This window comes from Photinus pyralis, unplaced genomic scaffold (assembly GCF_008802855.1).
Source record: "Photinus pyralis isolate 1611_PpyrPB1 unplaced genomic scaffold, Ppyr1.3 Ppyr1.4_LG4, whole genome shotgun sequence".
In the NCBI taxonomy this organism is placed as follows: Eukaryota; Metazoa; Arthropoda; class Insecta; order Coleoptera; family Lampyridae; genus Photinus; species Photinus pyralis.
Genome location: NW_022170511.1, coordinates 41,591,233 through 41,604,098, shown reverse-complemented (window position 1 = coordinate 41,604,098; position 12,866 = coordinate 41,591,233). Strand labels below are relative to the sequence as shown.

Below are 12,866 nucleotides of genomic sequence, written 5' to 3'. Positions count from 1 at the left end.
GTATTTCTTTGGGGGCCCAGAAATTTGGATCCGCACTGGGCCCAGAGAACCCTAGCTACGCCACTGATATCATGCAGTGTATCTGTTTGGTTCGCAAATACATCATATAGGAAAATGTATCATTTAATTTTCCTTTGTAATTACTTTAACTAGCATAGGATGTAGAGAAATTGTTGTGTATCACTTGCTTGTCGATTTATTAGGGTGTTTGCTTCCATAAATTTGCATTGTTTAAAATTGCGCAATAATTGTGTAAGTGTCAGTTTGGATAAGGGCCGTATTTAGGGGTAGATTTGTTGTTTACTGTAGATTTCGCGTACGAGATGTTTTCATTATGTAGATGCGCAGTAATTTAATTACTCATGTAAATTCAATGAAGTACGTTATTAGGGATTGCAAGTGAAGTTGTGCAATTACATTAATGGGAATTTTCCTTTAGCTTAATTAATATGATTCTGTTTGGGGCGTCAGGGTTGATTTTATTATTTATTAGCGGGAAGTGTAGGATTAATATACGTCAAAAGCTATTACAGTTTACCTGCACTTTGGTAACTGCTCCGATAATTCACACATTGTATTTCAGAACGTCTGATCGTAAATACCTAGTGTTAGGAGTCCCAGCTTAGTAGACGTATTAATTATAGATTGGTGAACTCGTTTCAGCATTTCATAAGAGAACGACACTTCATAGATAAGGAGTGGTTAATGCTCGCCACACGAAAGATACATCCAAAAACTACAAGGTCAAAATCAGACTAAATCAGAATAAATAAACGGGTTTCGGATTGCAATATAGGTCAAACAAAGATAAGTAAATTAAAACCAGGATTAAAACACGTAAATTAAAACCAGGATTAAAACACATGACATAACATAAATGACACTTGTTAACAAAGAGGAATTCTACAAAAATAACCGTCCCTAAAGAGAATAGAACCCTTTCCATTTGCGTGAAGACGCTTAGATAATTAATTGAAACAATTTTAGCGTGATGATTGGAATTTTCCTATTCAAATCAACAATTTTCACAAAGATTAACCCTCGGATTAACCCGTGATATGATCTCAATGGGAATGGTACCAACTACTCCTAACAAACTAAGAACACTTTCAGTCAGTTACACAAACTAAGAGTACATTCAACGGAAGATGTGAAGTGTGAGCACCCCCTCCCTCATGCTGTTCTCGAGAAATTTACACTTAAAGTACTATGCGACAGAAATGAGTTGGTGTCGAGTTACCTTTGGGAAATCGTACTTGACTTGAACTTCCAAAGGCGACACGATCGCCACTTATTTTTGATCGCCCGTTATTAACCACCACTAACAGATACATCTCCATCCAGACGTTTCATTTTCTCTTCAAGAAGCCGTTACTTTGTTGCGTTTTATGGTACGTACGTGGGCGGTTGTGCGTTCGAAATTCGAATTCCGCTGTCGACTCCTCTGGTTGGGGTTTCCTCAGACGTACACCTACGAGGCGAATTCTGGAATAGTACCTACTCTGTTGTATAGGCAACACATCATTCAATTGTTTTTAAATCTGTTTACTTTGTTTTAAATAAAATCCATAAATAAATAATCCACGTGGTGAGTTCTATTTGTGTTACATTTCATTAACACTCGTACTCTCAGGTCGATTCTAAAGCAGGCATCGTTGCTAATTTGCATACAGTAAAAAAATTCTTCAAGGATTTATCTTACCATTTTAGAAATGACGCTGAACTTGTATGGGAATTGAGATGCATTTCTTACATAACAAGAATTTTTACTACGGAAAATTAAAATTTAGCGTACTAATCGAATGACATGTTGCCTATCGATCAATAATGATGATTTATAAAAGAGTGAATTAAATACATTGTTAGAGAAAAGCACTATCGTTGATTAGATCCAAATTGCTGTTGTAAAACCAAAACTTTACAAAAATTTCTTAAAAACTGCAGTGCTGTGGGATCTTTTCTCAAATCAGAGACTTCTGGTTTAAATACATTTAACTTTGTTTCGAGGTCAATTCCATTCGACTAAATTAGCAATTATGATTACTCTAATTAATTGTCAGGGTATGGTATTGAGGTTTATAGCACCAGAGAACTAAATGCATTGCCAAAAAAGATCCATTTATTTATGAGGGAAATGTTTTGCGTTTATTTTGAACCGTGTTCTCCGTTTGATTACTGCTATATTTTCATATTTGAGAACTTTAGACGATAATCGTCATGTTTTGTTGTTAAAAAGAATGGTAATTAGCATTAAAACAAGTCTGTTTACTTTCCAGGCGTAGGCGTAAACGAAAGTATGCTAATCTTGTACAATATTAAGGAATATTTTCATATATTTACACAGGGTGGTCATGTGTGAAAGTGGTTGTTTAACTCGAGTTGTTGATCTTTCTCAGTTGATTCCATTGATGTTTGCTGTCCCAAGAAATTTTCCGCGTTGAAATTTAAAATTATTTTTTGATTAATACCGATAGAAAAGTTTGTGTTTGTCTCCCCCTTTTTATTGAGAAATTGATTGTACTTTCCAAACCGCACTTCTCTAATCAATGTTTTTGTTTCAGGTACAACAGAACGAGTCTGCCTCATAACCGGCAGCATCGACGCAATTATGGCTGTAATGGAATTTATAATGGAAAAAATAAGGGAAAAGCCGGACCTTACAAAACCACTAGTAGACGGTATAGATAGTAAATTAATGCAAGATAGGGATAAGCAAGTTAAAATACTTGTACCAAATTCGACGGCCGGTATGATCATCGGCAAAGCTGGTAATTATATAAAACAAATTAAAGAGACGAGCGGTTCTTATGTGCAAATCTCTCAAAAGGCCAAAGACATGTCTCTCCAAGAGAGATGTATTACTGTGATAGGTAGGTTTATTATTATTATGAATTTTTTTCGTGTTGTGTGACGCCTTCAATATTAATTATGTTGACAATGTGTGTAATACTTTCACGTAGAGGTATAATGCCGTTTGCGTGTGCCAAAACAAACATTTGAATAATACATGCCAAACCAAATACTTTATTTTGATGTTACTTACCTTACGGTATGTGTGCCCGTATATTTTTGTATTTAATTGGGTCAAGGGCCCTTTTTGTTCACATTCAGCTCACTGAATATCTACTCAGTTGATTTTAGCATGAGTATATACAGTACAGGGTGTCCACTTTAGACATAGTTAACAGCTTTAAAAAGGGGAGTTACTATTAAACTGGCTGTGTGTGCGTATTTCTTATCTAGGATTATATTGTACCGGGTGACCCAATAAGACAGTTCCTCGATCATATCTCGGGAACCGTTCGTCGTATGACTTAGGGGTAAAAAAATTATTGGGTAAATCGGTTATGAAGAATCGCTGGAAAATATTTTCAAGTTCGAAAAATGACCACCAGAGGGCGTATCTGCCATCTTAACTTTTAAAATTGCATTTTCTTTAAATTTCGCATAATAAACTCAAGGCTGATTCACATTATCGGTCACGTCACGGTCTGGTGAATTATTGTAGCGAATTTTGAGCATGTTCTGACCGTGACCTGACTGTCAAATGTGAATATTCCTATTGGATTAGCCTTCGCGCCATCGACAGATACCGGAAATACGTCAAATAAGATACAATTTAAGTATTTGTATTAATTAATTAATTAATCTCATTTTCCCAATATTTGAGATTAGGAACGAGATTTTGAAAAACGGTTTTCACTGGCCTTTTTGGATGTTATTTGGCTACTTTTTCATAAAGAAAAAGTCATATCATTCCATTTGATTTTTTTAGGATTTTGGGTCATAGTGTCAAAACTAGCCCCCTGGCGGAGAAGGATTCAACTAAATTAACTATATTTTGGTTTGATTCTTATTGCCCAAGGAATGCTCTTTTCAACGATACCAAATTTGTTACAGTCGGTCAAACGGTTAAGAAGTTAAAGCAGGTTATTGCGAAAACAACTGAACGCCCCACACCATATTTGTTTTTGAAATAACTGAGTTTTTGTGTTTACGAAAATGATAGATAAACTAGTTCTCTTTAAAGATGTGAAAAAAGAGTGTTTAGTTTATTATGCGAAATTTAAAGAAAATGCAATTTTAAAATTTGAGATGGCAGTTACGCCCTCTGGTGGTCATTTTTAGAACTTGAAAATATTTTCCAGCAATTCTTCATGACCGATTTACCCAATAATTTTTTTACCCCTAAGTCATATGACGAACGGTTCTCGAGATATGGCCGAGGAACAGTCTTATTGGGTCACCCGGTACAGTTGCATTTAAGATTTAATATGAAACTGTCTCAGTTCGTTAAGACAAACTGACAGATAATATAAAAATAAATTGAAGATGGCAGTTATGAGATATGAATATCGACTTTCTATAAAAATTATATTCTTGTTTTTTGAAGTTAAGAAATAAATTTGAGCGAGAATGTTAATCCGAGTAAAGCTAAAGGGCAACACTTTGATCATGAGAAAGTTTGAAATGCCATAATCATTTTGTTAAAACCACTATTTTATTCGTTATTTGATAGTCTTTTATGTTCTCTTCAACTTTTATAAGGAAAGTCCTGTGTCTAAACTTCGTATTTTTTTGGTGATTCAATATTCGTCCCAAAAGTACCTGCCCATGAAGTAATTAGATGTTTATGCACGAGTAGGCCGTGATAACAAAAAACAAAAGAATGTCCGAAAGTAAACAAACGTCACAAATTAATTTATTTGTTACTCAGTTGTAAACGTTGATTAACAAGACAAAACGCAAACGGGTAAACGTCATCTTTAAACGCTACTGACTTGTAAAACTGACAGCTGACGTGTAAAAATTTTACTAGTTAGTAATCTAGTAATTTCATTGGCCAGAATTAATGCGAAGTCTCTGTTACATGGATCACATGATATTTTAGACATTTCTTCAAGATCAATTTAAGAACTAATTATTTACGTTTACTATTGTTTACAAATGAGTAACAAATAAAATATTGTACATTATACGCCAGGTAATAGTTTTTACTGGCTCTAGGAGATGACAGGCTCGCCTGACGGCTCGCCAGTCAACTTCTCCTATCGCCAGTAAAAACTCACTTACCTGGCTAAGAATGTAAAATACTATATTTGTTGCAAGTGTACTCTCTATTTCGTAGTAAAATAGTAATTCTCTCTTCTTGCCATGTACCCTTTGTCTCGTAATCTATATACGAACGTAAGTTGTGCTAGGGCCAATACAAACTTACTTTGTAAATCACCAATATTCGTTATGGTAAGCAATTTTAAAAATCGCAAATATGATATATGTAAAATTAACACTTGCTCAGTATCTGATCTTAAAGGTGTGATGTAATATTTTTAATGTTAGTTAATGTCTTGTTTAAGTTTAATTTCATTTAATTTGGTTTTTAGTAGGTTAGCGCTACGATTCATTAAAGTGGGGTGGACAGTTATTTAGAAAAAAACTAATAACATGGCAACATTGACAAAAAATAAAAAAGTGAATAGGTTTCAATAGAAGCTACAGATGAGATCGACATAACCTAGGACATAACTAAAAATATATACGGTGATCTATTTAAAAAATCAGTTATTTATTCACACCGTAAAAATGGGACACTCTGTACATTCAGAAATAATTTCTATAGATGCCCATCAGATTTTAGATTGATCGATGCTCTTAGGCACCATATTTTTATTTCTATCTTACATATCATTGCTCTATAACTTCTCTTGTTCTCTAGTTGCTGGTTTTTAGAGTCCCCATGCTTAACATTGGAAAAAACTCACCCTGTATAAAAACAATAGGTCTATTGTTGGTTCTTTTGTTTTTGTCTGCTATTTGTAGCGTGTCTTTTTCTTTTGTATGTATTCTGTACCATATAGTTTTTTTTTAGTTCTGTACACTTTTGTAAATTGTTTGTTTTTGATATCCTTTGCCTATTGATTCCATCAATTGAACTCCGTGGATAGTGCAATAGCATTACCGCTGAAATACATTTTATCAAGCTGATGAAAATAACAAATCTGATTTTGCATGCAGTTTTCTTCCTAAATATGAACATCGTGTTCGTGTGCTTGTTGCAAAAAGTTAGGCGGCATAGTTTGAGTAGAAGAATTATCTTATCAAATTAATAGAATTAGCTTTGTCCTAATTCTGATTTATAATTCATATATCAATTTTTAAGCGAATATATGTCAAAGAATTGATTTACTTGTAATCATACATTCCGATTTTTTGCAAGTTTAACACATTTGGCTAAAGTAATTCTGTACTTTAAAGCGGCCACATGTTTTCTTTCCTAATGTATGATGTAATCATACACTGTAAATTTCATTTATTTTTAGCAGTGTGTGTATATTTCAAATTTGTTGAATTAATGTCTATTGAAGTGACTACCTCTTATCCCTCGGTATGACTGTAAGTTTTGCAGGGTCACGAGACGCTTCAAGCATAATATACATAGGTGTATTCACCTGTACCGCATTGTCTTTGAAATTAACTAACATGTATATTTAAAGCGTATTAAATAGTTTCGGAGTGAATAAAATGAGTTTAAAATTATTTGAAGCTATGTCGTAAATTTTTGAAATAATTGTTGTGGCAAGGCCGCCGAAGCTATGTACCAAATTATTATATTTTTTAAAAATATAAGGCGAGGGGGAAGAAGTACTAACTTCTGTCGGCACTCACCAAGTGCCACTTTTATTATTTTATAATAATTATGCAGAAAATTTGGATAAAGTAATGCAGGTTTGTCCTTGAACAATATATTATGCAAATGTTAAGTTTTGGTGTGCACATGTATAACATCTACAAATTCTTCTAAGCTATGTACTTTAACTCTGTCTCTACTTTATTGTGTTGCTTTCAGGTGAGAAAGAAGCAAATAAGCAAGCGTGTATGATGATTCTAGCAAAAGTAGTAGAAGATCCACAAAGTGGTACATGTTTAAATGTATCGTATGCTGATATTAATGGTCCAGTTGCAAATTACAATCCTACAGGTTCGCCTTATGCTCAAAATACAAGCAGCGCATTCAATGCATCTACAACTAGTCTTAATAGCGGTCTTAGCTCCATGTCGCAAGGTTTGATGCTAAACGGAGGTCTAAATCTCAATCTCAACCTGAATGCTCCCGGCCAAAATATGGGCACGGTTACTGCACAAGTGCTTGACAATATTAAGGTGAGTCCAGACACGCCGGTACCTATTATATTACGCGAAATTATTAACAGTTGACGTTACGGAATTCGGGATACACAGATTCACAAATGGTGGAAATCTGCGCCGCAATTTCTGTGTTAGCCAAATACGGTGTTCTTGCGATGGGATTGGGTTTGGGAGGAGCTCACGCCGGCGGTTTGCCAGTATCTAATTACCTTAGTGTCATGGAGCAAGCGACCGCTGCGACTGCCAACTCGGGTGTGTTTGGACCAATCGGACAAGTTAGTCTCGGAGAATGTTTAGGTTCGCAAATCACAATAAATGATCAGTTACAATATAAAATTTTATTTAGGTGCCACATCTCCTACACCAAGATCAAATCTTGAAAGGTACGAAACTGCATTTGATCCATTCCGGCATCCGAGTTCTCCGGCTACCGCTCCTATTTCTATAAATAACAATAGTTTTGGGTTAGGCACCGGTCAACAGATGGCAGTGTTGAATAAAAGCCCCACCCCCGCCGAATTGCAAGGGAAGGATACTAAAAATGTAGAAATTGCCGAAGTGATAGTTGGTGCTATTTTAGGTAAGTTATCTATTACTAAATTTTGATATACGCAACACATCACAAATTATTTATCGTAGGATTTTCCTTTGTTTGTGTGTAATATGACGTCATCACTAAGTATGTTGACATAGCATCATGCAATCGATGAGAAATATGTATGTAGGCAGCCATACAGTGCTGCATTGTGGGTAAGATACCCATTATATCAAATGAACTCTTGATAGTGCAATATTGGGTAACTCCATTAAACATTCTTGGATTGTCCTTTTGATAGTGGAAACCAATATTCTCAACAACTTTTCTTAAGGAACTTTTGGAACCATTACTTACGTCTTTCTGTTTTAAAACGTGCAAAAGGGATTTATGATAACATAATCTTTCAAAACAATCATACCAGGTTTTTTATCCATCTTTTTTCAATCGCTTAATTGCCGTTGACACTAACTTTACAAAACACATGTTAGGTTATGATTACGCCAAATTTGTGGTGCCAATTATTACTAACGTCTCCAACACACTCAACAGTTGTGTCGGCTGACCGTACAATATTCCCCAAAAAACCGAATTGATGAAGTGCGCGCAAACTAAGGAAAATCCTGGTATATAAATTTATTGTTTTGATCAAATGCTGGTCGACTACCTATATCTTTTTCATTAGATACATTGCTATTGAAATTTTCAAAACAAATAAAAAAAATTTGCTGAGGCTAGCACAGATACCAACCGCACACCTGCGCATGCGCAATTCTACCTTACTTACTGTAGTCGTGGGTATGTGAATCTCAGGGTAAACTAAAGTCATGTAAACACCACTCGGATCGCGTAAAGAGTAGCTTTTATGGTAACCACGTAGTACAGGAAGCTTTAAATACTCTTGAGTATCTTCTATACGTCCACAAATTAGAATAGGTTTGCTTTTTTTGCCATATCTGGGCAATTAATTAATTGACATTTGTTAATTTATAGGTTGACAGCCACAAATCGTGTCTCATCGGACAACTTCGGAGAGACTCGTTTACCCTGAAACGCACATACCCAGGCGATGTCCTTGACCATATTTTAGTTACAATTAGCAGTCCATGTACTATATGGTCTAAGAATTCTACCTTTTTATGCCTATGAATATGTGTACCAAATTTGGTCCCAATCGGTTTAACCGTTTAGTCGGAAATGAGAGTTTGACACACTTGTGCATGCGCGATTTTGGTCAATAGCTTTTCAGCTCTTCCTTTTATGTCTTAGAATGTTTTTACCAAATTTGGTTCCAATCGGTGCAGCCGGAATTGAGTGTACAGGCGGACTGACAGACCGACATCATCTAGATTTTATTTGATTCGGATTCCTGGTGTTTCAAAACGTGTATTTCCGTAAAAAAAAGTGGGGAGGGGGTCATTTTTTGCCCCAATGCAATACCTCCCTTAAGTGCGGGTGGTAAACAAAGTGAGATAGATCCATCTATGAAGTACAGTATTATGCGTTTCATTGCGGCAGCTTTCATAGCATCTATCACAAAAAGAGAAATGGAAAAATGAAACTATATAGGTACATGGCGCTAAAGAACAGCAGTCAAAATTTTTGAAAAATCCTGAATAACTTGAAAACCTTTGATGCTAGGTATAGGGAAATGTGGTATCAAATGACGTAGATTTTCATGTAGATTTCGAAAATGCAATAAAATATAGGGTGTTCTATTTAAAATAAGAAAGTTGCTATCCATACCGGAAGTGAAATGATCATGATAATATTTTCTTTCGATAGAGCATAAAAAACTATGTTGGTAGCAAATTTGCAGATTGAAATTATGAATGGGAGTCTGAATACTTTTAGGTAACGGTGTGCGTGAAACAGCCTGTATACTGTCAACCATTTTTATTGATTGGTTTCAATGGATGTTTCATTCATTTTTATTGTTTTGTATCGGCTGCCTTAGTTACCATAATGAAACAAAACAAAATCTCCATGAATCCATGGCCTACTTAAAAAAATATAGGTTGTGATACATCAATGAATCAGGACAAAAAAATTGATATTAAATATACAGGTTGTTGCATTTAAAAAATAACGGTGGGTCAAATTTCAGAAATGGTGGTTCACTGGATTCTACATTTTTACATGGGTAGTAAGAAATGGTAACATCCCAGAAAGTCAAACTTTTCCTGAATTTTTTGCATGTGCATAAACGCTTCCCTTCACTTTGCAAAATAAAATTCATGCGCGTTCATTTACCACCAAATGATTAAATACACAGTTCATAACATTTAAATAGACGGTAATTTCTAGAACAAATAATTTAATTTTTCAGGTCCAGGAGGTCGGTCCCTGGTCGAAATTCAAAACATGAGCGGTGCCAATATACAAATTTCCAAAAAGGGCATATTCGCGCCAGGAACACGCAATCGTATCGTCACCATTACCGGGAACCCGAACGCGATTAACACCGCACAATATCTCATCGAGCAACGCATCTCCGAAGAGGAACTCAAACGTGCACGCAACAATACTCTAAGTACGCTCGGCATACAGTGATAACATGAACCTAGTTCACCATCACCGACCATCCATGCAGGTACAGAAAATGGAAATTACTAATTCTGTTCGTGTTTCATTTTTAATTGTAGCGAAATCATTAGTTGTATAATAACGTTTTTTCAAAATCAATCTTCATATTTTAAATTACTGTTACGAACAGTACCCGAAATCGTGATAATCATCTTTCTTTTGTTGTTGTTTCTGTAAATATTTTATTAGGAGATGTTTATTTTTTTTATATAAAATTTTTGATTTGTATATATTTGTTGAGGGAAACATTAAACATTGTCATTATTTTCTTACTTGTTGCGTTGATTATTATATTTTATTAAGAAATTGTTACAAAGTTTATTATTACGTAATCATTAAAGTTTAGCGTAAACTTGAAATTGTGATAATCTTTGTTACTAGCTCTGGTATCTGTACCTTCACTTTACACGAATTATGTCAGTTTATTTTCTATTACGGTCATTACAAACGTTAAAATTATATTTACAAGTATAGCAAAGTAACTGGCATATTATACAGGGTGTTCTGTTTGTTTAAATAGTAGAACTTGCACATTCCTTTTTCCATTTTAAGGTTAATTTAAAGTTAGAGTAGAATTGGGAATGCCCTGTAATGAGAAATCAATTTTAAATATTATTCATATACAAAATTAATGTTTATTTTTAATGGGAGACAATTATTTTTATGAGAGATTTTAATAAAAATCATAATTTTAAAGCGATTATAATCGCCATCAAGTTTTATTCAACACTAGTACATTGTGTGGAGCGTTTTCGGTCTAAAAGTACTTGTACCTGTTTCTTGCCTCACATGTGCAAACTGTTAAAATTTTATCTAGTAAAAGTTGAATAAATTTTGATAACGATTATGCAATTTGTAAGAGGAAGAGTTATTCCTGTCGGTATCGGTAGTCCTGTGAACTCGAGCATGACATTGTATATAGCCATAGACATAGTCATTCTATTTATCACCTGACTTTTGAACTGTTATTCCTTCTTATAGATCTATATAATTATATAAAAGAAATCCTATGGAAAGGTAAAATATAACTGAAAATTATATATTGTTGTTATCGCATGTTGTTAATATTGTTAATGTTTGGACTTGTGCAAGACAATGTTTTAACGTAGCCGTTAATCAATCGATTCACTTTGTATAGACGATGTTAATATTTAAAAAATTATTTTTGTTGACTATGAGTACATACTAGATTTAAAGTAGATTCTAAGTTTGTTAATTATGAATTTGGAGCTGGAAGTAGTAGATATAGAAATCTATGCGGGACGTAGAATTTTTGTGGCATTCCCTCGCTGATCAATGCTGTGCATATTGGAGTCATATTAAATATAAGATTATTTACAAAAACGATTGTTAACGGCAAGTTAAAAGGTACCAAGTCATACACAAAGCATAGTTTTCATTGTCTAAATGTATGTGATCACTGTAGTTTGATATAGTTTTATTGAGAATAGGACATTACGTCAAATGTTATATTCTGCATCTACTATTCGACGATTTAATAATATACGCTTTATCACAGAATGAAAAATCAAAGCCACCTGTTAACAAAGTAGATAAATTCCGTTCAGTTGCCTCAAAACTTTTTATAAATACACTTTTTCTGTACAACATTTACTACTGCTGTGATACTCACAACTGACTTTAATGCAACGATTTGGTTGTTGATCTGCCACATTGAAACGTTATTATTATGCATACTTCGTTACATACATATATAACCGATGTTGCTTTATTTGTTGGTGTGTTTTACAAAATCAGCAACCAAATGTGATTGCGACGGCCATACATTTTTAGCTAGAAACATTTCATGTATTCAATTTGTTTATCGTAATATTTGTTACTACTTTTGTTAAATCCTTTATTTTTTTATGTTCAATATTTTCGTTAATATCCTAACGATGGAAATAATTGCCGTTTTTTTAATGAAAATTTTAATCAATTAGAAGGTGCAATATTTTTAGTGCATCTCCTGTATAATATATATGTTGTTTTATTGCATCACGATCATTTAGTCATTAGCTGTAGGAAACTGAGGGTTGAAAATCCTATAAAAAATAGATAAATAAGTTTTACTGTAGATGTAAGTAATTTATGGGGCTAATGGTGTAGGTATACCTTATTAATGGAGATGGATGTGAGGTGTGATATGGTTTCAGGGTTACCTGATTTATACTTAGTTACCATACTAGTGAGTATTTTTTGCACGATTTGTGATTGTGTTAACAAATTTAATCGTAGAATGTTTCTTTTGTTATTGTTCATCCTCATACGAAATTTTATAAAATTTAGGTAATTTACACGTCTACCTCTCCATCCAGTTAGGTATCTATATGATACGTACTACAGTGTATTTACCTAAATTACTTTTATTTACAGATGTTCGTACCTTTAAATTTGGTAAAACGGGTTGCTGTTTTTATTTATACACATTTACAGTTTTTGAAATATGCACATTCTACAAAATTTGGTACACGTGAGCATATTATATATATTTGTACCATTGTTTGTAGTTTACAAATTTAAATTAGTTAGTTCACAGCATTGTCAACTACATTATAATTCAATAAAATTCATAGTGCCATATATCGTATTATTCATA

At 33.9% G+C, this 12,866-nt stretch overlaps 1 protein-coding gene across 1 annotated transcript; it reads left to right on the top strand.

Moving 5' to 3' along the window:
* Positions 1-2,515: 2,515 nt before the first annotated feature.
* Positions 2,516-12,850, top strand: LOC116169147 (RNA-binding protein Nova-1-like; the record flags this gene model as incomplete). Its single annotated transcript, XM_031485174.1, has 5 exons — positions 2,516-2,870; positions 6,848-7,161; positions 7,212-7,443; positions 7,493-7,726; positions 10,011-12,850. Coding segments are annotated over 5 exons (1,359 nt in total), but the record flags the coding sequence as incomplete, so codon positions are not given.
* Between the last annotated feature and the right edge of the window lie 16 nt (positions 12,851-12,866).